At 53.6% G+C, this 25,833-nt stretch overlaps 1 protein-coding gene across 1 annotated transcript in view; it reads right to left on the reverse strand.

The window, feature by feature from the left end:
- Positions 1–285: 285 nt before the first annotated feature.
- Positions 286–25,833, reverse strand: part of LOC102271787 (epididymis-specific alpha-mannosidase-like) — a gene marked incomplete at its 5' end in the record, with an annotated part of 41,498 nt that continues 15,950 nt past the window's right edge. Inside the window, 17 exon segments of the mRNA XM_070371880.1 lie at positions 286–380; positions 1,606–1,726; positions 2,062–2,174; positions 3,832–3,969; positions 8,626–8,818; positions 8,896–9,006; positions 10,117–10,369; positions 10,879–11,070; positions 11,770–11,926; positions 11,929–12,043; positions 13,731–13,864; positions 16,172–16,310; positions 17,663–17,853; positions 18,716–18,914; positions 19,590–19,800; positions 20,364–20,452; positions 20,841–21,013. Of these exon segments, the coding sequence (XP_070227981.1) occupies positions 286–380; positions 1,606–1,726; positions 2,062–2,174; positions 3,832–3,969; positions 8,626–8,818; positions 8,896–9,006; positions 10,117–10,369; positions 10,879–11,070; positions 11,770–11,926; positions 11,929–12,043; positions 13,731–13,864; positions 16,172–16,310; positions 17,663–17,853; positions 18,716–18,914; positions 19,590–19,800; positions 20,364–20,452; positions 20,841–21,013 (2,624 nt within the window).

Genomic DNA, 25,833 nt, shown 5'->3' on the forward strand with positions numbered 1-25,833 from the left:
TGGATTATTCCTTCTATCTTTGGGAGAACTTCGTGGCTTTGACTCTTGCAAGTGAAGCCTGAGTGTGAGCATGTGTGAAGCTACTGTCTGTGATAGGAGAGGAGAGAGAGGGCTGGCTCCAGTGGGCAGGGGAAGACACAGGTCCTTAATGCAGTTTTATTTAAGAAGTCAGAACACCCCCCATCCATCCATTTCCTGCCGTTAGCCCTCCAGATTGGCAGCTTTCCCCTCATCCCTGTAGGCTGCTTTCCTGTGTCTTGGGACCAAGAATCTGCCAAGGGCTCACTACTCTTGAAAGTGAATGAAGAACGTCCGGATCTCCTTCGGGTAGATGGTGACCTCAGGGCCTCCTGGCGGTGGCGAGGGCCGACTGGAGTTGCCTGGGAGCAGAGAGGGTCAGTCCAGCATGGCCTCTGGACCACCTGCTTCCCCAGGTCCCCTCCTCCCAGCATCCCCCTGGCAACACGGCTCCTGTTGCGTCTGTGGCTCCCACTGTGGATGCAGCCCTCAGCTGACCCCTCTTGACAGGACTGCACTGCCGGAGGGCCTCTCATTTCTGGCCTCCCCTGAGGACACAGCACATTCAAGGCATGTACTGGGGGCTCTGGGCCTGCTTGGTCTTGTTTCTCCATGGGTTGTGGCCCTGCATGTGTGCATAAGAGCCTTCTCACTGAGGCCATGAGGGGGCCCTGCCCTTGATCTCAATAGGCTGTCCTTAGACACACCCTGGGGTTTAGGCTTCCTCCTGGGATGAAACTTGCTCCTGCATCCCTCCCTCCATCCACCATCCACCACACACTCTTCCATCCTTTCATACGGCCTCCATCCTGCATCCTCCTATCCATCTGTTCAACCTCCATCTACACAACAGTCCATGTTCCATCCATTTTCCCTCCTTTCATTCATCCTTCACGCATTCTCTTTCCTTCCTTCCTTCCTTCCTCTTTCCATCCATCCATCACTCAACCATTGACCTGTCCATCATCCATCCACTTTTTTTCCTTCCTTCCATCTTTTTTTCTATCAAACCAGCCCTTTATCCATCTGTCTATCATACATTGACTAAGTGCCTACCTACGCAGCCAGACTATGCTGTGTACAGTAGACAAAAAAGGAGATAAATGGGACAGAGCAAAGTGAGGGAGAGGGGAGAGCAAGGGAGGCTCCTGACTCAGCCCTGGACCTGGGGCACGAGTCAGGGGAGGCCCAGATAAAGGGGCAATGGCTTTCCAGGCAGAAGGAACAGCAGAGGCAAACATTCCCAGGCAAGAAGCAGTCTGTGTGTGTGCACATAATGCACAGCAGGGCAACCGTCAGAACACCTGGGGGTGCACCTAAAGTTTGGGGCTCACTCAAGGCCGCAGAGGGTTGTGGTCTTGAACACACAAGTGCATGCACACACACACACACACAACCTGTCTGGAGCTCTGGCACGTGGAGACTGACCTGAAGCCTAGAGTATAACCTTCTGTGGCTGATTCAGGAAGACTGAGACCCAGAGAAGGACGGCCAGCTCCAGGTCACACAGGCCTTAGGGGAAGAGCTGGAGTCTGTCTGGGGGTCAGCCTGGTACCCGGGGTGGGGTCAGGACCAGGGTGCCCGAACCTCTGTGGCCGTGAGGGTCCTGCGTGCTCCAGGTCCAGCGGCGCATCTCGCTCACGTCCCAGGTCCCTGTGAGTGAGCGCTCCTCCACGGACACCACGGAGCCCAGTCCCCGCAGCACAGACTGCAGGACAGAGCACAGGAAGGGCTGAGCACCCGGAGTGCAGATCTGAGCAGAGAACCTGACGAAGAAGGGCGGCCACACCAGGGCCCAGGGACAGGATCCCCATTCATTGTAGCACAAGTCCCCATTGGAGGGCAGTCCCATTTTACAGATGAGGAACTGAGGCTGGGAGGAGCTGATCCCCCAGGGCTGGCTGGATCAGCACTCCCAGCAGGTGGCAGGCAGGTGGGGCCGCCCCAGCAAACACCCAGGCACCAGGGTTTGTCTCCTGAGGGTGCCTCCTCCTGGGGCCTGACTCAGTGATGTCGGAGCGGGACACGGGAGGGGCAGGTGACCTGCAGGTTCACCGTCACAGGCCGAGACAGCACGGGGTCCTGGTCCACCTCATACAGGTGCTGGAGCCACAGCAGGACACGGCGGAGGTCTGCCTTGGCCTCGTGCTCTCGGTCTTAGGGACAGAAGGAAGGTGGAATGAGGACACAGTCTCGGCCTGGCTCTTCACACTCTCACCTCCCTTTCACATCTTCACCGTCCCTCAGAGGCAGCTAACACAGCCCCACTTCGCAGATGAGCCAAACAAGGCTCAGAGAGGGGCAGGCACTTGCCCAGACACACAGCTGGTGTGCATAAAGAAGGAGGGGGAGGATCCACCCCAGGCGCAGCCAAAGCTACTGCCCCCCACCGCCCACACTGGGGCCGTTGCTGAAGTCTGGAAAGTCTTCCTTCTTATTCACTAGTGAGGTCCTCATTGGGCCTGTCCCTCCAGCCTCCTGTTCTCTGGAAGATTCTCCCTGCCCTTCCCCTGTGAAGGGGAGTGTGGCCTTGTAACCCTGAAGATGAGTCACCATTGCAAAGGTAATGTGTCAGGTCATGCCACCAGGACCTAGGAAACGTGTCATAATAGAGCCTCCATCTCTGGACGTTGGAGAACGAATGAGAAGGGCCACCCTGCTGATCCCACAGAGCAAGGGGTCGAAATGAACCGTGCTGTGTGAGGACAGAGAGCGTGTGGGCTCCTTGTTACTGCAGCATAAGAGGTCTTGCAAAGTCTCTTGTCTCCATTCAGGTGATGGGTTTAGGGACTGGAGCTCGAGAATCAGGGAAGGATTTCTGCCACTGGAAAATGATGCTGGAGATGATGGCAATGGTGATGCAGGTGATGATGATACGGGGGTTGTTTGTTCCTGGGGAGGCAGGCGGCCCTCCTGCCATCCCCAATGCTCCCCTCGCTCAGCTTCTTACTCACTCCCTGGGAAGAGGGTCTTGCTTGGCCCAGCCTGTGTCTCCTTTACATTCAGTACAAGCAGCCTCCAGGAAGTGCTTTCTCAGTGGCTTGGCCACACACACACACACACACACACACACACACACACGTTGGAGCCAAATGACTCTACTGCTGCTGGGAACCCCGTCCACCCCATCAGATGTGTCAGGTGGGCAGTGGTGCAGGGATGCTGGAGGTCAGGGTCAGGAAGCCACGTGGCTGCAGGCGTGAGCCATTCTTTCAAAGATCCAGTTTATCAGGCATAAAGATAACATCTGGCCTTGACCTCTTTCTGTTCTGGGCTGTCGGGCTGTCTGTCTGGGCTGACATTTATATGAGAACATCCGAAGCCCTGAGTGCGGCTTTGGGGACACAGCAGTGGCTGGGGCACAGAACTGCTCAGAGCCTAAAGGGGCAGGTAAGGGGTACAGCACCTATTCATTTCTAGAAGGTGTTGCCTCCACCAGGAAGCCCTCAGTGATGCCCAGCTGGGACCTTCCTCACATCACTGTCATTGCTCTCTGATGAACTGCCTGCTTCCCTCTGTAGACAGAGGCCCCCCAAGCCCAGGGATGTTTCCTGTGTCATCCATGGCTCTATCCACAGTGCCTGACATTAGAATCATTTTCAAGGTATGAACAGAACCTCATCAAAGTCATGCCTGAGCCCAAAATACAGGCAGGACAACGGTGTCTGAGGCTCCAGGAGAAGACCTTGGAAGAAGCAGGACCTCACAGAGCCTGGAGGACTCTGAGGAGAGCCCCTCTGTTCAGTGATGGGCTGGAGGACCGGGCTGACATGTGGAGGCAGGAGTGAGTCTGGACATCTGAACACCTGCCACCTTTCTGGAGAGTCTGCAGGTGCTCTGTGTGGTTTGAGCTGTACTTCCAGCCGGGGATGCTGAGGATCTGCAGGTGGACACTTGGTGGCAACGTCACAGCCTCTTGCTGCCTGGAGCCTGAGCCACGCAGGGCAATCTCTGAAAGGCAGATGGACAACAAGGAGAGGCTTTGGGCCAAACTCTCCTCCTGACACTCACAGCTGCCACACTAAGTCCCCCACTTCATCTGATCTCACTCCCTCCCACCTGTGGCCCACATGGCAGGCAGCCTGAAGGACTTGTTGGTGCAAAAGCCCCAGCCTGCCTTGAATCTCTGGTCCAACCAGTTCAAACTGCAGACTGGGAGATGGGCCAAGAGAGAAGACGCCATTTTTTCCAGAACTTGCAGGGAGTTCACACAGAGACCTGCTCTGTGAACAAGGTCTCAGACGCCAGCTCCCGTGCTGTCATCTATTGCTGCCTCTGCCCAGAGGGACTCAGCCCTTCTCTCCCAGGAGATGCTTTGTTCAACTCTGGGCTCCAGCTGGAGCCGCCATCTCTTTACAGTTCCCAGGCCTCAGTGATTGGTCAGGCTTGGGTCACGTGATTCGATCAGGGCCAATCAGAGCCCTTCCTGGGATTTTGGCCCTTGACACAGGCGTCTCAGTTCCTTTGGTCCCAGAGCTGTTCACAGTCACCTCCCAGACAAGAGGACAAACAAGGTCTGCAGACAGTGACGCTCAGGTAACGGAAAGAGAGGGTGGACAGCGCATGAAGGGCCCAGCACCCGAGGAAGCAATACACGCTACCCTTCCCTCAGGTGCGTCTGCCCCAGAATAAAGGCTCCTCTGGCTCCGTCTCACACCTTTGGTTTCTGTCTGTACAGGTGGAAGAGCCCAGGGCTGAGCCTGGGATGGAGCTGACCACAGCCATGGACGGGACCGTGGATGGAGCTGGCCACAGCCATGGACGGGACCGTGGATGGAGCTGGCCACAGCCATGGACGGGACCGTGGATGGAGCTGGCCACAGCCATGGACGGGACCGTGGATGGAGCTGGCCACAGCCATGGACGGGACCGTGGATGGAGCTGGCCACAGCCATGGACGGGACCGTGGATGGAGCTGGCCACAGCCATGGACGGGACCGTGGATGGAGCTGGCCACAGCCATGGACGGGACCGTGGATGGAGCTGGCCACAGCCATGGACGGGACCGTGGATGGAGCTGGCCACAGCCATGGACGGGACCGTGGATGGAGCCACAGCCATGGGACGGGACCGTGGATGGAGCTGGCCACAGCCATGGACGGGACCGTGGATGGAGCTGGCCACAGCCATGGACGGGGCACAGCCACAGCCATGGCCACAGCGGGACCGTGGATGGAGCTGGCCACAGCCATGGACGGGACCGTGGATGGATGGACGGGCCGTGGATGGAGCTGGCCACAGCCATGGGACGGGACCGTGGATGGAGACAGTGGACGGACCGTGGATGGAGCTGGCCAGCAGCCGGGGGACGGGACCGTGCTGGCCACAGATGGACGGGCGTGGATGGAGCTGGCCACAGCCATGGACGGGACCGTGGATGGAGCTGGCCACAGCCATGGACGGGACCGTGGATGGAGCTGGCCACAGCCATGGACGGGACCGTGGATGGAGCTGGCACAGCCATGGACGGGACCGTGGATGGAGCCATGGCCATGGACGGGACCGTGGATGGAGCTGGCCACAGCCATGGGACGGGACCGTGGATGGAGCTGGCCACAGCCATGGACGGGACCGTGGATGGATGGAGCTGGACGGGACCGTGGATGGAGCTGGCCACAGCCATGGACGGGACCGTGGATGGAGCTGGCCACAGCCATGGACGGGACCGTGGATGGAGCTGGCCACAGCCATGGGCCGGGACCGTGGATGGAGCTGGCCACAGCCATGGACGGGACCGTGGAGCCAGCCATGGACGGGACCGTGGATGGAGCTGGCCACAGCCATGGGACGGGACCGTGGATGGAGCTGGCCACAGCCATGGACGGGACCGTGGATGGAGCTGGCCACAGCCATGGACGGGACCGTGGATGGAGCTGGCCACAGCCATGGACGGGACCGTGGATGGAGCTGGCCACAGCCATGGACGGGACCGTGGATGGAGCTGGCCACAGCCATGGACGGGACCGTGGATGGAGCTGGCCACAGCCATGGACGGGACGCCACAGCCATGACGGGACCGTGGGATGGAGCTGCTGGCCACAGCCATGGACGGGACTGTGGATGGAGCTGACCACAGCCATGGACGGGACCGTGGATGGAGCTGACCACAGCCATGCTGGCCCCAGCCATGGACGGGACCGTGGATGGAGCTGACCACAGCCATGGAGCGTGGATGGAGCTGGCCACAGCCTCACGGGACCGTGGACGGCAGCAGCCATGGAGCTTTTGCATGCTCAGGAAGGAACCACTGACTGCCACAGGAGCAATCCCAGCCCAGCTGGCCAAACCCGTCTCTCTCCTCGGAATCTGCCCCTGGACACAGGCATGGCTGGGCCGGCAGCTCCTGACAGTCCCAAAAGAGATGGACATGACCACCTGCTCCCAAGAGGCCCAGAGCTACCCTGTCTCCCTCCTGCCCCAGCCTCTTGTCCAGCTCATCCTTCCATTCCACTTGCTTCCCCACGTGCGGCTCAAGTACCTGCCACTTCAGTCTCTTTACTTCCAAACAAGAGAACATCAACTGTTATCTCTTAAAGTTGATCACTGTACACCACCCGGTCTGGGGTTGCAAACTCCACCAAACGTACAGACATCAGGTCTCTCGTGGCCTCTAATTCCCCTTCACCCTGAAGTTGGATCCCGTGACTTGTTCCCCAGCAGAGCCCCTGAGAAGTCCTTCAGGACGAGAGCTGGGTCAAGCGCAGGAGCAGTCTGCAGCGTGTCAGGCACTCAGCAAATGCTCAGTGAGCACCTCAGCTACCACCCGCCTTCTTCTAATGCCTTTTGGAAGTCTAGCCTAAATCTCAAACAGGGAAAACCTAAAATCACGCCCTCATCAGAAGTTCTGCAAGTGATGAGAAATAGGAAACAGGTTAAGGATTACAGGCAACATTTGGAATCAATGTGGGTTTGACTCCATCCACTGAAATAAGTCAAATATTGTAATAAAGCCAGACAGGAGTATCTTGGTTTCATAGTGCATATAAAATTTATGTTTACACTTTACTATAATCTATTGTGTGCAGTAGCATTATGTCTAAGAGAAACAGTTTATATATACATTAGATTTTAAAAGCTTTCTTGTTAAAAAAAAAAAGTTACCTCAGGTGAGACTTCAGTGATTAGCAATCTTTCTGCAAGAACAATGACAAAGATCACTAATCCTGTGGCAATTATAGTAATAATGAAAAATATTTGAATACTGTGGGAAATAGCAAAATGTGATACATTGGTGTGAACTGAGCAAATGCTGTTGAATGAGCAGTGCAGATGAACGTGCTGCATGCAAGATGCAGCAAACCTTCAATTTGTAAACAATGCAGTATCTTCAGTGCTCAAAAAAAAAAAAAAAAAAAAAAAAAAAAAAAAGCAATGCATATATGTTGAGGTATGCCTGTAGAGAGAATGACAAATACACACTTTGTGTTTATGTCTCTAAAATTTGAAAGATTCTCTAACTGTAGCATCTTCAAATACTTTCAAATGCACTCATTGTTTAAACTATTTCATGTTCAACTATTTAGCTATGCTACCCAACTGTAGTGAAGGAAATTTATAGAAGCTTCAGGAGAGGCAACTCATAAAACTTACAGATCAGGACATAGAATAGAATCACCCTCACCTGGTGACAATGCACTTAATTCAGATAAAGCCGGTCTCTTAAATGCTGAGCAACCAGACCTGAATGGTGACATATATCATAGGAAGAAGTAGAAAGTGTCCTCAGAGAAGGAAATAGAGGAGATTGAGGGAACAGAGGTAAGGAGGGCATTGCAGTAAGTCCCAGCTGTGAACCTACTAGCTGTATGACCTTGAATGAGTCACTGAACCTCTGTGCACCTCAGGTTGCCCACATTTAAAGTGAGGGGCCTGGATGTGAGGACTCTGGTCCCTTCCTACCCCGAAGTAGCCCAGATCCTAGCAGGTACTGAGAGATAAGCGGTCCAGGGTCCTGGAGGAGAAGAATGGACAAACTTTTTTTTTTCTACATTTCTTTGTCTTAGACCCAAAAGATGTTTTTACTTAAACTGTGAGGTGTTATGACAGCAATCTTTAAGACTAACTTTCTTTAAGCCCAGAGCTAATGATTACACAACAAAACAACTCATCTTGCTCAAGAGTATGTTTTTCTTTAAACTCTATACTCATGATTATACAATAAAAAAGTATCATGCTCCAGGACATGTTTCTCCTTCTTAAGAAGTACCTTCTGACTAATCTTATCTTAAGACTTACTTGTGGCAGTCAGTCTGGTAAGACCTCTCTCTTGTTGGTTCTTGTTATTTAAGATGTCACTTGTGGGAGTGGGTCTGGTAAAAATGTATAAAGGCTTGATATGACTACCAGGTGGGGTTCTCCCCCTCCGCCTTCTGACGTCTACCTCAGAGGCTTTCTCTGTCATTTTTCAGTGTGATGAAGCTTCAGCTACACAAAAGGTCTGAGTGATCAAGCCTGGGCCCTGATTCCCAAAGCTAAATCTTCTTCTTCAAGATCACAAATCAACATCATTCACCATTGGCTACCAATATGAGCTCAGCCCCATCCCTGGGAAGGTGGGCTCCCCTGGGGGCAGTGATGGTGGGTGAAGTGAAAGGACCCCCACCTCACCGTTCATCTTTCTGAGCATCACGATGGGCCGGTGCTGCAGCGCCAGCCCGCTCCTCTGGCGCAGGCCACTGATGAGGGCCCTGGAGCCCAGCAGGAGCCAGAACACTGGGTGGGCGACCGAGGTGTCATTCAGTGTGAGGTCAACAGCGATGTTTCCCGGATTGTTGTTCACCAGCCGGCGGTGGAGCATGACCTGCAGGGGACAACTGTCTGACCGGGCCTGCCTGGGCCCTGGGGTCCCCAAGAGTGACCAGCGGGGCCTCCTCCTACCTCCACCTGCCCGTTCCTTTGGCTGGAGACACCGTGCGCCTGATCGGACAGCAGCACCAGCCTGCTTCGTCTGTCCTGGATGAAGGCTGATTGCACCATGGGGTAGTAATTCTGCAGACAGAAACATTGGCAGGCTGGTGGTGGGGGCAGTGGGCCAGGTCAGCCAGCAGGTCGGGGGTCTCCCTCTGGCCCTAGGCAGCCTCCTGCATGGGCACAGCAGCAGCCCAGGGTGGCACAGTACTGATGGGAGGGGCTCTGACTTGTGAGATGAACACACTGGGATTCAATCCAGCTCCACTGCTTCCTGACCTTATGCCCTGGGGGCCCAGCCTGCCCAAGCCTCAGTTTCCCCATATGTGAAATGTGCCCAAAAGGTCCCCCTGGTGCAGGGAGACAATGAGGCATTTGTGCCAGTCCAGCCTGAGATGGCCCCCAGCCAGGGGTTCCCAAATAGAGAGAGGTTGGTGTCTGGGTTGGAAAACACTCGCACAGCCCTGCCCTTTCCTGTTTTGGAGGAAGATGTCCGGGGCTGGTAGCCCCGGACCCTCTGGAGCCCAGGGCACAGTGTGTGAAGACCAGCTGTAGAGATGAACTGACAAGCTCAAGGAAGACAGAGCAGGGAGGAGCCACACCCCCTTCTCCGGGTCCCTCTGGAAGAAGAGACAACTGACTAGAGGAAGGCTCAGGAGGCACCCAGCGCTGTGCTGCCCCTGATCATCCCAGGCCTCAGCACAGCTCAGGGGGAGGTCGCTCTCTTCCCAGGAGAGCACTGAGGCCCAGGGACACCCAGGGACTCGCCCAAGGTCATGCCTCCGGAGGGTGAGACCCTGGGAGCTGATTGATTTTGGAGTTCAGCCCCTAATCCGCTCTCCCTGGAAGACAGGCTGAGGCACTGCTCTGAGCAGCCAAGGAGGGTCACACCCCGTTCAGGCCTAGACAGGCACCACGTGCTTAATCCTCAAGCAACCTCCAGTCGGTCATCCATCTGACCGAGCAGGACCTGTGGTGCACATAAGGGACCTCAGGGACACAGCTCATCCACGGTGGCCCCAGAGCTCTGACACCTGGTTTGAACAAGCCTGGCCACAGGCCCTAGGGGCAGACTCAGGGCAGCGGGGCTCTGGAGACGCTCTGGACCTAAGGGAACTCTCCTGCTTTCTGGAAAATGGCCATCAAGATTGGGTCTACAGCAGCCACACTCCAGGACAGCTCAGGGCATACCCGAGCGATGGTGTTGTTCTTGTAGTTCCTGTACGGCCTGCGCTGCATCTGGTAGCTGTTGTTGTCCGAGTAGAGGACCCGCCCTGTGTTCAGCTTGGTGCTTGTCCTCAGGATGGCCTCGCGGTTCAGCTCCAAGGGGCCCACCCGGTACTCCTGCTCTATGTGATGGCAGAGCAGCTCCCCGTCAGAGCCCTGGGATCCACGGGCCAGCCGGGAGTAGATGGTGAACGTGGGCTCACTGTCGTTCACCTCCCTGGAGGAGAAGCAGGAGAGGTAGGGCAAGCCTGGGGAGCCTTCTGGATGCCCCGCCCTTCTCGTTTCTTCCTTCCTCTCCTTCTGTTTCCCTCCCTCCATCCTTCCTGCAGCCAGCGGGGTGGGGAGACTGCTTGGGCAATAGAACAGGAGGGACCCGGTTCCCTGAAGGTTCTGGGCACCCAGCGATGCCTGGGGGCTCTGTCTGTCCTGCTAATGAAAACACAAGAACTGCTCTCCTGCGTTTTCACTGTCACCATGGGCTCCTGTCCCGCCTCTAGACTTAGGTACCACCAAGGTGACACAGCGCAGGCAAGCAGAGCAGGACTGCAGAGACTGGACTGCAGAGTGGACCAGCTCATGACTTCATCGAACTTCCATGGAGGAAGGACTGTGTGCCAAGCCCAGGTCCAGGAGCTGGGTGTCTGAAGCATGACAGGCCCTCATTTCCCCATTCATCTGCCTGTGAGCACCTCCATGTGCTGAGCACAACCAGGGGGCCGCCCTCACCTGTAGAAGTACTGCCGGATCTCAGTCACCAGCGGCCCCTCCACGATCTCCATCATCACAGCTTCCCACGCTGGCTCTGCTGTACCACTGGGTGTGAACACATAATTGTCTGAAACGGGGCCTTGCCAGACATCACTGTTTGCGTGATACTCCATGAACTGCTGGGTCACATATACCTTTCGGTTACTCTGCCTGCAAACAGAGGAAAGAGAAAGCCGTGTCATCATGACAGAAAACATGTCATCCTCATGCTGGAACCAGGCTCACAGAGGCTCCATGGAGATGCCAGCCAGGAGCCAGGGATGAACAGAGACCCTTCAACAGGACGAAAGTGGTCTATCTGTACAACAGAATGTTATTGTGTCTGCAAGAAGAATGAGGGGTCTCATTGACCCTTCAACATGCCTGAAAGTTGGAAACATGACAAGAATTGAAAGAAGGGAGCCTGCCAAGGACCCCATATGGTATAATCTCATTGCATGATACGTCAGTGTAGGCCAGTCCCAAGAGACAGAAAGGAGGTTCGAGTCACCAGGGCTTGATCAAGGTGAAAGATGTGTGGGTCCTGAGCCATGATGGAGCCTAAGTCCACAGTGCTGACTGCACCTTTCCCAGCCTGACCAGGGAGACTCAGAACGTTCTGGGGCTGCACCCCATTTCTGCTGCTCCCCACACTCTCCCCCTGACCACCTCTGCTGGATCCTGTAGGTCCTGGCTGCTTCTGTGTCCTGGCCTAGACTCACACACTTAGGAATAGAGCTCGATGCACTACAGGGAGCTTCACCATCACACCCTTGCCCTTGGCTGAGGAAATGGAGATCCAAGTAGGGCATTACATGCCCAGGTCCCAGGGTCCTCCTGGCCTCAGAGGCAGCAATGACTGCACCTCACCTCTCCCAGACACTGTGCATCAGGTTGGTGTCCAGGTCCAGGAAGACGATGTAGCAGTCATTTTCCACAGGCACCAGGCTCCCGCCCACCTGCCCACCGTATCTCCTGAGTCGGCCTCCAAACTGCGTGGTTTTGGCCACAAAGGGCTCAGGCTCCCCGTTTCCTCCTGGGAACTCCTGCTGGGCTGGATGCTGTAGTGCCGGTAACTGAGTCCCGGGATCGTGGTCAGCACGTGCAGGTCATAGGCAGAGGGCATCTCCTTCGAGCGCTGGACCTGCAAGACCCGAAGGGCGGGATGAATGATGGATGTCAGGGATGGAAGGTGCCTCAGTCTCCTCGGAAATCCTGGGCTTACACACCTGGTGGATGGAGTGCTTGCTTGACACAGAGACAGCTGGTCATCCAACACTGGGCTGAGCTGGGCTCCCCTCCTGCACCCTCCCTGCTCAACTGGGTCCAATCTCCTCTCCCTTCTTCCTCCTTCTCTACTGGGGCTGCAAACCACCTGCCCTCCTCCCACACTCCCTCCTGTTCCTGCCTCTGAGACTGCTCACAGTGTTCCACCTCTTTAGAGGGGGCCCCTTGTCTCTTAATCCTCTGATTTTTCCAAGGAGGGAGGTTTCCAGGTCACCCTGCAAGCCTTTCTCTAGCTCCACGTCATCTGATTCAGGGAAGGGAATTGGATGAGGACACTGGGTCCATGCAGGAGGTTCTTCAGTCTCTAGGGAGCAAGTGTCATTTCTGGGTCTTGTGGGAGGGTTTGGGGGGCTATGAGCAAGCCCATGTGGCTCCTTGCAGGCTCCAGCCTGGCCTTTCTCTGAACTAAAAGAGATACCCATCCGCACCCCACACCCCTAACCTGTCCTGATCTTTTCCTCCAGCACAATTGTCATCTGTCACTCCTATACTTTCTGATTTTCTTCTTGCCTGGATCCCCCACTGGAATAGGAGCCCCCCGAGTGCAGGAACTTTTGTCTACTTGGTTATTAAAGTTCCTCCAGTGCCTAGAGTAACGCCTGACACATACTAGGTGTTCAGTAGTATTTAAGAAAGAGCATTTCGGCTTGGTGGGTGGTGCCTTTGGGTGGGGAAGGGAGATGTTCCATGTTGGGTCTACTCCACCCAACACCCTTCCCTCCCCTGACCCTGATACAGAGGAATCTTCCTCATCTGTTTCAGCTAAGGATCACTGCCCTGGCTGCCTGGTCATTACCCCAGGCCTTAACTGTCCATTTCTGTATCTGCTCCTTGAATCCCAGGATGGCTCCCAAGTCCAGGGATGAACACTCATCTGGGACCAAGCCCAGCACAGGCTTTCAGGAGTGTTTGCTGAATGGCTGACTAATGGCATTACTCGATCCAGCTCCCCAAGGAAGGGCTGGCTTGGTAACAGGAGGGTCACCTCTATAATCAAGTCTAGCTCCAGGTCTGGGAAGGAGATGAGCAGGGACCACACAGGATGTGGGTGTCATAGCTGGGGCCTGCCCCTACGACAGCACCTCCATAAAGATGAACAGTGAAGACTATTGCTGGCTTCCGCATGGGAAGTAGAAATTTATACAGGGTCATATATACTTATACACCAAGTCACCTCAGTGTTGTCTGACTCTTGGTGACCCCATGGACTGTAGCCCACCAGGCTCTCTGCCCATGGGATTCTCCAGTCAAGAGTACTGGAGTGGGTTACCATGCGCTCATGCAGTGGATATTCCCAACCAGGTATCGAACCCGTGTTTCTTGTGGCTCTGCATTACAGGCGGATTCTGGTCAACTCAGATACGCAAAGGGAAGGGTCAGTCCACTGGGTGGATCCACTGACCCTGATGGTGACTCACCCTTAGGACACTCCTCACAGTCAGGGCAGCGTGTCACATCTTCCCCTTAGATGCCCACTTCTGGGGGCCCCATGCAGAGCAAGGGCAGCAACAGGGCATGCACCACAGATGGGATGTGCCCCTTACCTGTGCAGGCACAGGGAGGCCTGACTCGTCTGTGATGCTGACTTTGGGGAAGTCCACAGTCAGGGTGATGATGGTGGTGACCGTCCAAGCCAGTGGGTTGTAGACCACTGCAAAGTGTCCCCCAGGCTCTGGGCCTGCATACAGAGAACAGGATCTACTGCTGTACCTGACCCAACCTTCACCCCTGGTGCCCCTCGGAACAAGAGAATCTGAGGCAGGTGAGACGAGCTCTGCAGAGGCCCAGGGGAAGGACAGACAGACACATGGGCTCTGATGTCCAACCCCTCCTCATCTGTTCAAGCTGGGTCCTGATTCCCAGGCGGGATGGGGGAGCATGCCCTAGAGATGAGGGTCCTTGAGCTCCTCACTCATCTCTACTGTTCAGCAGCGTTACTGGTGAGAAGACTGAGGCCTAGAGCCAAGGCTTAGGTGTCCAAGGTGACCCACGCCCTACGGCCTGGTGCCAAAGCTGGAGAGCTGGCAATGTACAGACAATTCTCTGGAGCTTGGAGGGTCAAGGTCAGTCACCAAGGTCAGCAGTGGAGCCCTTTTTGGTATGAACCTGGACTCTCTTTCTGCTCTACCCCCAACCCCAGGTGACCATCTATGACCACGTCCAATGACTCCCAGATCCGTGAACACTGCACACACTGTCCAGTCCCAGGCCTCTGCCCAGGCAGTTCCCATGGCTGGATGTCTTTCTGGGGTCTCCACCTGCCCCTTCCTTGGGGAGCTGCCCCTGTGAGCTCATGGGAATGGCTGAACTCACCAGACACTGGAAGGACCCCGTTCTACTTCCCTTTCTATGTCCGTCATCCCCTCCCGACCCCAGTCCCTGTGGACAGGATTCCAGTCTGCTGCACTCCTGACCCCGGCCCCTTCCAGTGTCTGAAGGTAAGATGGGACTGTACACAGAGAAGAGGGCAGAGCTGGGCAGGTGAGGGGTGAGGCAGAGTGGGGAGAGCACAGTAAGAGAGAGCAGGGTGAGTGTGGATCCTGGGAGGGTGGGCGGGCCACATGCTCCTGCAGGGAAGACACCTATCTCTGATTGCCCAGGATTTGCAGGGGTGAATCCCCTCAGCTCCAGGCAAACGGGTGACCACTCATCCTCTACCTGTGAAGCCCGCAATGTCAAAAGAACGCATACATCCTGTCTGCAGAGGTGGGCAGCACAGGGTTATGGGGACCATTCCTGCCTGTGTGACCCTGGGCAGCTCAGGGGTATGGGGACCATTCCTCCCTGTGTGACCCTGGGCAGCTCAGGGGTGTGGGGACCATTCCTCCCTGTGTGACCCTGGGCAGCTCCATGATCTGGGGTTCCATGTGTGACCCTCAGCTCAGGGGATGGGGGGAGGACAGGGTAACATTCCTCCCAGACCCTGGGCTGCTCAGGATGTGGGACCGTCCTTTTGACCCTAGGCAGCTCCACGATCTCTGTTCCATGTGTGCCCTCAGCTTGTGCAAGCAGTGTGCTTGGCAACATCCACACTGCATTACCATTTTTTCCTGCCTCTAGTTGGAGGCAAGAATTAGGCCTTCCTCAGTCACAGAGAGGAAACGGCTCAGTGAAGTGAAGTCACCTGCCCAAATCAGATGAGATCAGATCAGTCGCTCAGTCGTGTCCGACTCTTTGCGGCCCCATGAATCGCAGTGCGCCAGGCCTCCCTGTCCATCAGTATCTCCCAGAGTCCACTCAAACTCACGTCCATCGAGTCAGTGATACCATCCAGCCATCTCATCCTCTGTCGTCCCCTTCTCCTCCTGCCCCCAATCCCTCCCAGCATCAGAGTCTCTTCCAATGAGTCAACTCTTTGCATGACATGGCCAAAGTACTGGAGTTTCAGCTTTAACATCATTCCTTCCAAAGAAATCCCAGGGCTGATCTCCTTCAGAATGGACTGGTTGGATCTCCTTGCAGTCCAAGGGACTCTCAAGAGTCTTCTCCAACACCACAGTTCAAAAGCATTAATTGTTCGGCGCTCAGCCTTCTTCACAGTCCAACTCTCACAGCAATACATGACCACAGGAAAAATCATAGCCTTGACTAGACGAACCTTTGTTGGCAAAATAATGTCTCTGCTTTTGAATATGCTATCTAGATTGGTCATAACTTTCCTTCCAAGGAGTAAGCATCTTTTAATTTCATGGCTGCAGTCACCATCTGCCATGATTTGGAGCCCAGAAAAATAAAGTCTGATACTGTTTCCACTGTTTCCCCATCTATTTCCCATAAAAGATGGGACCGGATGCCATGATCTTTGTTTTCTGAATGTTGAGCTTTAAGCCAACTGCCCAGCTTATGCCAAAATGAGAGCCTCCCCTGGACGGGACTCGAGTCTGAAGCTCAGGTGTCCTAGCCCGTCCCCTGACCCTCAGGCTCTCTTCCCAGACTGGGGCGGACACCTGCCATGGCCCACTGTGCCCCCAGGGGCCTCGCTTACCTGAGTGCGCTGGAGACCTGTCCTGGATGATGGAGGCCATCAGCTTGTGCACCCCTTGCATCCCGGTGCTCAGATGCTCCACAAACATGTCACCCACATTTGGGACATGAGTTCCGGTGATGGCATCATGGTGCTGGACCTGGATCCCCACAGGAGCAGGACAAGAGTGGGGTCAGGCCAGCCTCTGCTCAGCACCTGCTGTCCTGATGCCCACAGGGGCCTGACTCCGCTTCCCTCTCAGTAGGTGCTGCTGGAGAATTGGGGATTCCTCCCTCTTTGCTGCTGCTGTGTCTCTTTAGTCGTGTCTGACTCTGTGGGACCCCATAAACGGCAGCCCACCAGGCTCCCCCGTCCCTGGGATTCTCCAGGCAAGGACACTGGAGTGGGTTGCCATTTCCTTCTCCAGTGCATGAAAGTGAAAAGTGAAAGTGAAGTCACTCAGTCGTGTCCGACTCTAGCGACCCCATGGGCTGCAGCCTACCAGGCTCCTCCATCCATGGGATTTTCTAGGCAAAAGTACTGGAGTGGGGTGCCATTGCCTTCTCCATCCTCCCACTTTACAGAAGAGGAATCTGAGGCTAGAGCGGCTGATGATCTTGTCCAAGTGTTGTTGACCTTGGGAAAACACATAGCTGTGTCCCTGATGCTGGACAGAAACAGACTTCTGGAAAGGACCCTGCCCAGCTACCCTCTGTGACCCTGTCATCCCATAAGTGCTGATAACCTGCTCCAGACAAGCCCCACACATGGCCTGGTACTCATCTGCACCATGTAGGATGGATGGTCTCCTCTTCCCAGAAGGGAAACTTGAGTCCCCATGAGGTGAATCCACGTGTCTGCCCACCCTGATGGATGCTAAAATCAATCCCATCACACCCTGCACAATGACTGGTCCTGCCAGCAATTCCCTTTAGTGAGTATGAATCTCATGGGCCGTGTGGCCCATTTCTGACTGGAGAGGAGACAAGTTTTAGGAGATCTTGGGTCTCAGTTTCCCTCCTGCACAGTGGGGAAAAAGAAAGATGGAGATTCATGATCAACTTCCTTTGTGTCGGCCACAGAGCCCACCAGCATACGTGTATTATCACATTCAACTGTCCCATTAGTGTCCTGAGTGAGCATGTAGTTCTCATTTTTCAAGGAGGAAATTAGAGCTCAGAGAGGGAAATCCTGAGCTCATAGAGCTGAGCTGAGATTTGAATCCAGCCAGGATTGTTGGACACCAAGTGCTGCTCCACTTTGCCCTTCCTGCTCTGGGACAGTCTGGCTTTAAATCTTACTGAACCACAGCTGGACCCTGGCAGGCCATGGTCCTCGCCTTGGGGCAGCTTCATCATGCATGGTCTTGTGACCAAAGGCGACCTCAGTGTTCTCATCTGTAAAAGAGTCCTGTAGTGACGAGGGACAGGGAAGTGTGCTGACCTAGGGAGGGAGAAGCACACAGCCCCGGAATAGCCAATCCTGTCCTGTCTCTGGGAGGCATTGTGTTACCTCGGAGACTGCCCAGCGGAGCTGCTGGAGCTGCTGCAGGCCCCAGGCCGGGTCCAGGTATGGGTGGGGAGCCAACAGCACGTAGCGCGTGAACATGGACTCCCCAGCGTACAGCAGACTGCTGGCTCGCCTCGCCAGTGCCTTGAGCCCACTTCGGGAGGCATAGAATCCAGTCCAGGCATGATGCATGTCTAGGAGGGAAAGGCCAGGAGTCGGTGGGAGGGCCTGCCCTTAGAGGCCCCTGAACCCCACTTGGGAAATGCTGAGGAAGAATAGATCAGCATGGATCTGCCTGGGTCCCCAGGGACACAGCCTAGGCCAGCAGGTGATCTCAGGGTTCCTGGTCCAGCCAGATCAGCAATGGTATGAGATCCCTGGAAGGCCTGGGCAGCTGGCAGGGTCAGGCTGGGCTGGGGCAGGACTGGAGAGGCCCAAGTGCTGAAGGACTGTGACGAGGAAAGAATCCCAGTGAGCACCTGGGCCCCTGGGATGGCCTGTGGGAGGGGCCCTGGAGGACTTCAGAGGAGGATGTAGAGGGATGAGGGCCCAGAAGTCAGGACACAGAATGGAAGGGCTGGAGTGCTGGCTGCCCCGTGTGCCTCTGAGGAAAATCAGGGTCTGGAGAGGCATGCCTTCCACCAGGTCCCTCTGGTTGTCCATGGGGGCAGACTGGCAGGGCCGTTGGGAGCTGAGATCCCTGAAACCACTCTCCTCACCCTGGACACCAAGGTGATGGCGTGACGAAGTCCCCAAGGGGCATGACCAACCCCCGCCAGTGCCCCGCTGGGAACCATGGCTGCCTCTGGACATCACTCAAGCCTCTCTTGTGAAAGAAAGGAACCGGCAAAGGAACAGTGGACAGCACTGAGCTCGCCTGTATCTGTCCACACACTAGGCAATCCACGTTAGGCAGGTGGGTGAGGTAGGGCTGTCTGTGCACCAGTGGCCCTGTGGGCTCCACTGGCAGAGCTGAGGAGACTGGGAAACCACATGTCACTGCTTTGGTGACATCTCCCTTGCACCGAATCCCCCTCTACCCCCAGAGGCTCCTACCCGATGAATAGGGCAGAAAGTCGCGGTGGTCTCGGACCTGCCAGGCGACTTGGTCAGAGTGCACAGCCCAGAAGTAGTCGCCGAGCGTGGCATACTCCACTGAGAAATTGAACTCCAATGTGTGACTATTGATGTAATCCATTAAAATGTCCATGTTGGCGAATTGCAGTGAGGCGTTGAAGAACTGCCTGTCACATCCCTGCAGCCAGGGGACAGAAGCAATGCCCAGCCCTTCTGGGTGCAGAGCCCAGCCTGCACAGGGATAGCATCTCTTCATCTGCACGACCGCCCCTCTCCCCATGGTGGACTGAAGCCTCCACAGGGCTCACTAGCTCTCTCCTCTGGGAGCACAGCAGGTGCTCCGCCCAGTTTAGCTGTGACAACTATGTTGACTGGTGTCCCAGCACTGTCCCGTGAGGGTGCCTTTCATGATAAGACAAATTCAGCCAATGCAGCAGGTCCTGTCATCACGCCCATTTCACAATTCAGGAAAGTGAGGCTCAGAGGGTCCCAAGTCTCACAGCCCCTGAGTAGGGAGCCAGGATTCAGGCCGAGGCCTCTGCTCCCAGCATTGAGAAGGGGAAAGGAGGGGAGAGCTGGGGAGGAGCTGGAGCCTGTGTAAAGGAGGGGCTGCCTTGGAGGCGGAGACTGTGGGGATGATCCAGGGAGGGGGGAGAAGCTGGTAGACTGGGTGAGGACTCAGGGGTGCAGGGAAGGAGGACTGAGCCAGGGCTGGGTGACCCATTGCCTGGATGGACACTGGAATGGTTAGAGGTGGACACACAATCCTGGCTGGAGCCAAGTGCTGGGGTCAGATCGAAGAGAGCAGTACCTGCACAGAGTTGAGGAACCAGGGCCAGGGACCCTAACTTACCCAGGGCCAGAGGACGTGTGGTGTCCGGAACCAGGTGGCTCGAGTAAACACATTATTCACCAGGAGAATGGTAAAGTTTGTGATGCTGTCCTCCGTGACAGGGGTTTGCATTTGGAGGTACATGTCTTCCAGGGATGTACCTGGGAAGATGGCTTCGCCATCCCAGTTAAATCCCTCACTAAGAGAGAGAGGAGCATTAGGGGGTCCTGCCCTGAACATGGCAGCAGCACCAGGTCGGGGAGGCGGGCAGGGCTCAGGCAGGCCAGAGCATCGAGGCCGCTGTCTCCCGTCAGGGGGTGGACAGTGCGGTGGTGGGTAGATGAGAGCTTTGTGGACAGAAGATGCCCCGTATGAGCCCTGTGGGCACTTGGGCACCTCACCCTGATCCTACAGAGCACCCAGAACTTGCTAGTGAGTCCCCCTTCCTTCATCTCTCAGCTGCTACTTCATCCCACCTCCCCTACTCATGGGGGCTCAGCCCCCACCCATGGCCTCCCAGGAACAGAGGGCAGAGGGGACTGGACCCACGGCCTCCCTCCAGACAACCCACAGGAGGGCTGGTGCCAGAATTTGGAAGTCTTGACTCAATCGCCTGAGCCACTCCAGCTGCCCTACAGCTGCTACCGCGGGACCTTGGCTGGAGGTCCAGGCCTCAGTTATTCTTTCTGTAAGATGGGTGCTCAGTGCGTGTCCTCAGGGCCGGCCATGAGGGGCGTGGCTGAGGTGGTCCAGGGAGGGAGCTGGGACAGGGACTGGCCCGAGGCAGGTGCTCACGAGCAGTAGCCGAACTGATCTAGGACGTGTGTGAAGATTTCCCGCTGTGCCGACAGGGATCTGGACCCTCGCCACACGAACTGCAGCTGCTGCAATCCCGGAGGGAAGGGAGTGAGGGCCCAGGGGCGACACGGCTGCCGGCTCCCCCCCAGGCCCCGCCTGAGTCTCCTCGCCGCCCCCGCTGCTCTCAGGGGTTCAGGTCAAGATCCCCCTCTGCTGCCCCCTCCTCACGGTTCCCCCTGACCTCCCAAAGCCACAAGAGGTGGAGGAATCAGCCCTCCAGACGCCGCCTGTCTGCACCTTCATCTGACCCTCCTTAGGGCAGGACTCTTTGCCAGGACCTGCCAGCCAGGCTGTCTGTAACTCGGCTTGAATGTCCCCAGACACGGGGAGCTCATCACCATCCCTAAAGGCACAGCAGCTTTTTTCAGTTCTGATGGTGAGCAAGTGGATGAGTAGACGCGGCTCACCACTCACCCGGTTATCCTGCATGGCCTCCTTCAGGTTGTAGTCGATCCTGGAGGTGACGTGGGCATTGAAGCCCGCCAGGGCAAAGAGGGTGGGGGTCGTGGAGGATGCACCAAACGGGTCCACCTGCCAGGAGATCTGCGGCCGGACCCCAAATATTTCATAGAGAAACCCATGTCCTTCTGCAAAGAGATAAGTTTCCTCACTCCCTCAGGGCCCCGTGCCCTTCTCCAGGGCTGGGATGCCACCTAATAGGCAAGGAGGGGTTGTGAAATAGATGCTAATATTAGGACTTCTTCCCAGAATCATTGGTCTAGTCACATCTTAATGCATGATTTAAAAGCCACCCCATAGGAGCAGAAATCAGGGTGACTGCAGAAAGTCCCATATTTGATATGCCATTGATTCCATTCCCCAAGGGTTTTCCCCCAATATAATCTAATCTCTGGCCAACCCCCCACCACCTCCTGGGTATGCATATACTGGCCTGGTTACACTCAGATGGGATATCTTGGCTGATGTTCGCCCTTTATGACTCACTGCTTCTACTGCAGACAGGGCTGTGCTCTGGAATGCACACAGGCATGTGAATGATGGATGCTCCCCTGGAGCCCTGGCTTGGGGAACATTCTGGGAAACTCCTCTGCTCCACCCCGGGTGGCATCAGAGAAGAGGGCCCATAAACACAGGCTTTGGTGGTGTGGGACCACAGCAGCCTGGGATCCTATCAGGTCTGCCCCTTCTGCGTCTCCACCCCGCCTCAGTGGTAGAACCGAGAGGGACGAGGGAGATGCCTGCGTCGGTGAGGGACTGACAAAGTCTGACCAGGGAAGGAACGCTTTGGTGGAGAGTCTGTGTACAGCCCCATCTAGAGCAGGGAAGGATGCATCTGATGGAAAAACCATGGTTGTGGTTGTCGCTTTTTCTCTCTTAACAGATGGGAGCCAGCAGTTCCAGAACGACTCCTTTAAAATGTTTTTTGTTTTTTGTTTTTTGATGCTGGGAGAAGTTTGATCCTCAGAGGTTAGGAAGACATGCCTGATCTTCTTCTGGGATACTGAATGGTCATGGTATCCTGTGAAAGATAGGGAATCCTGGCCATTTGAAGTGTCTCTTAACTACAAGACTGTTTTACAAGTAGACCGGTTCTGAAGAAAACAAGAGAAACGGGTACAAGTGCCATCTGTCTTGCTCTTAATCTGTCTGTGAGACATTCCAGACTTGTGTCCTAAGGATACAGATTTGGGTGTGAAACCTACAGCTCCCTCCTGTTCTCTTACTTTGCCTCTGTATCTGAGGCTCCCAAATGAACAGGCTGAGAATCAGGGCAGGGTTCTAGGAGGGGTTGCCTCAGTCTCAGTAGACTATTTAGAGGATCCAAAAGGTATGTGGAAGGCTTTATGGGACTAACTTTACCTTATGACCTTATTTGGAGAGATGTAGCACATGTTTTGGGACAGACACTGACTCCTGACTCAAGAGCTTGAGTTTTGGGGGAAGCTACTACTTTTGGCAAAGAATGGCTTAAGTAAGGAGAAAGTGGGAACACGAAATAGCCCTCCTCCCTACTTGGAGCCAAGCAGTTCCCATAACAGACTCCCTCTGCTGATGTATTCTTGCAGGACTCAAGCGAGTGCTCACTGACTTTTAAATATGGTAAGTTGGCTGAGATAGAACAGGGAGAGAAGGAAACTCCTGGTAAAATCCTAGATAATTATGGGAGGCTTTCTACACATTTATTGATGTTGACCCTGAAAGTTCAGATGGAGAAATTATCTAAAAAATAGATTCCTCACTCAATCAGCTCCAGATATCTGCCATAAGTTACTAAAACAGGTGTTTGGACAAAATCAGTCTTTAGAAAAACTGTTGCAGCTGGCTCAGACAGTATGTTATGGCAGAGAAGATGAGGAGGAAAATAGGAAAAAATAGCCAGTCAGAAGACTGATGCCCCAACAATGGCTGTTAGACCTGCTCTGAAACAGCCTGAGCAAAATGCCCAGAGGGACCCAGGTAAAAAGGGATGGGCTTGCTATTACTGTGGAAAGGAGAGGCATCTCAAGCGGGATTGTCCTCAGGCATCTAAGCTGCCTTTGGCTCCATGTCTGGTCTGCAAAAGACCATACTGGAGAAGAGACTGCCCTCTGAGGTGTAGCCCCAGGGCTGGACTCTCAAGATAATTGTCACTGAAGGTGCTTTGGGTCCCTGCACAAGCTCCCCTCCTAATTACACCTGAGGAACTCCAGGTATTAATAACTGTGAAGGGCCAATCCTGTCCATTTCTTTTGGAAACTGAGGAAAATTTCTCTGTGGTCACTGAAGACCTTGGTCCGCTTTCCTCCCAGTCCACTTCTGTAATGGGACTGTCAGGACGAGACATATGCTATAATTTCAGTCATCCTTTAAGCTGTGACTGGGACTCTGTGCTGTTTTCTCACAAGTTTCTGATGGTGCTGAAGTCTCCCTCACCTCTTCTGGGGAGGGAAATACTGAACAATGTCCAGGCTTCTGTTTTCATGCATATGGAGCTTTCTGTTTCTTTCCCATTGGTTGAACAAAATGTAAATCTCAAAGTGTGGGCTGATGCAAAAACTGTGTGTTGAGCATGAAATGCTATTCCTGTCTTTATCAAGCTCAAAGACCCTCACCACCCATTTCCACATCAAAAACAGTGCCCATCAAAGCCCAAATTTAAGGAAGGTTAAAGCCAATCATTAAAAATGTAAAGGAATAAGGACTGTTAATTCTCTATAACAGTCCATACAACACTCCTATTTTAGGAGTAAAAAACTCAAATGATAAATGAAGACTTGTTTTAGTTCAAATAATTAGTGCCTAAGTCATGTCCTTTGTTTTGTGACCATGAACTACAGCACGCTTAGGCCTCCCTGTCCAGGATGTCTGGCTCTAGGTGAGTCCACACAAACCCATGATTATCGAGTCGTGAAGATCTATCCAACCATCTCATCCTCTGTTGACCACTTCTCCTAACATCTCAATCTTTCCCAGCATCAGGGTCATTTCAAATGAGTCAGCTCTTCACATCAGGCCACCAAAATTGTTTCCTTTGGCATCTTCCAGTGAACACCCAGGACTGATCTCCTTTAGGATGGACTGTTGGCTCTCCTTTGCAGTCCAAGGGACATTCAAGAGTCTTCTCCAACACCACAGTTCAAAAGCATCCATTCTTCCATGCTCAGCTTTCTTTATAGTCCAACTCATTCACATCTATACATGACTACTGGAAAACCATAGCCTTGACTAGATGGACCTTTGTTTGTAAAGTAATGTTCTGCTTTTTTGAATTTTTGCTATCTAGGTTGGTCCTAACTCTCCTTCCAATGAGTAAGCATTTTTAATTTCATCTGCAATCACCATCTGCATCCATTTTGAGTCCCCAAACATGAAGTCTGAGTTCCACTGTTTAATCTATTTAATGATTTGATGGGACCGGATGCCATGATCTTCGTTTTCTTAATGCTGAGCTTTAAGCCAACTTTTTCACTCTCCTTTTTCACTTTAATCAAGAGACTCTTTAGTTCTTCTTCAGTTTCTGCCATAAAGGTGGTGTCATCTGCACATCTGAGGTTATTGATATTTCTCCCGGCAATCTTGATTCCAGCTTGTGCTTTTTCCAGCCCAGCATTTCTCCTGATGTACTCTGCGTAGAAGTTAAATAAGCAGGATGACAATATACAGCCTTGATGTACTCCTTTTCCTATTTGACTTCTTCAAGATATACAAATAATAAGTGCCTAATCCTTATACTTTATTGTCTAAAACTGCTGAAAGAGAAAATATTTTTCAGTCACTGATTTGAATGATACTTTCTAGAGTTAAACCTATATTAATCATCCCCTACCTATGACTTTAAGACAAGAGAGGGTTTTAGGAATCACAGGTTACTACCCCATTTGGATTCTGGGTTATGCAGAACTTGACTGGCCTTTATATTAACTTATAACTGAGACTCAGCAGGTCCAAACTGACAAGCTGGTTTGGTCCCCAGAAACTCAAAAGGCTTTTAAGACTCTAAACTGCTCTCTGGCAGGCTCCCGCTTTGAGCTTACCCACAGGATCAGAGTTTAGTTTGTTTGTTACTGAAAAAAAGGCTACGGCTACATTGCTTAAAGGATAATTGACGCTATTGTTTTGCTAATGCCTAAAGCTCCTAAGCTTATTAGTAGACAAAATCTTATTGTACTGATTTCTCATGATGTAAGTGAGATCTTAAACTCTCAAACTCAGAGTGACAATGGCTCCATCTTTAAAACTGCTGTAACTCAAAGTGTGTCAAAAGCTCTAGGAATAGAATATCACTTACACTGTTCCTGGAGACCCCAATCTTCAGAAAAAGTTGGAAAGGCTAATGACATTATTAAGAGGCATCTGTGTAGGAAACTCAGGAAACATGAGACAGTTGGTTTAATGTTCTCCCTGTAGCTTTAACGATGGCTTGAACTCCCCTTAAGAAGAAGGACCTGTCTCTATGACAGACCGTTTTTGTGCACAGATATTGTCATAGATCCTGAAGCCTTAAAATTAACTATGTGACTCAGCTTTCAACTTTTCAACCTCCTCATTAATTGAGGGCTTCCCATGGTGGGTTTCTCTGCTTCAAGGAAAAGACTTTCTTCAACTCTTCTTCATCTGATGACATCAAAAAATTCTAAGAAGGACTGATATAACATATTGTACCTTAACTGTGGACATAATGTAACTTTTCATTTTGATTATGTTTTAACTTGGTTTAACGCCTATTTTGCCTTATTTCTGTAACTGTCAAACGGGGGTTGTTTCTAAGTGTCTGAAAGCTGAGGGGGGTCCAACTTTTTGCATTCCCTTGGACTGCTCATATCAGGCTTCTCTGTCTCTCACTGTCTCCCAGAGTTTGCTCAAACTCATGTCCATTGAGCTGGTGGTGCTGTCCAATATCACATCCTCTGTTGCCCTCTTCTCCTCCTGCCCTCAATCTTTCCCAGTACCAGGGTCTTTTCCAATG

The sequence above is a fragment of the Bos mutus genome, chromosome 6, assembly GCF_027580195.1.
Source record: "Bos mutus isolate GX-2022 chromosome 6, NWIPB_WYAK_1.1, whole genome shotgun sequence".
Classification (NCBI taxonomy): domain Eukaryota; kingdom Metazoa; phylum Chordata; class Mammalia; order Artiodactyla; family Bovidae; genus Bos; species Bos mutus.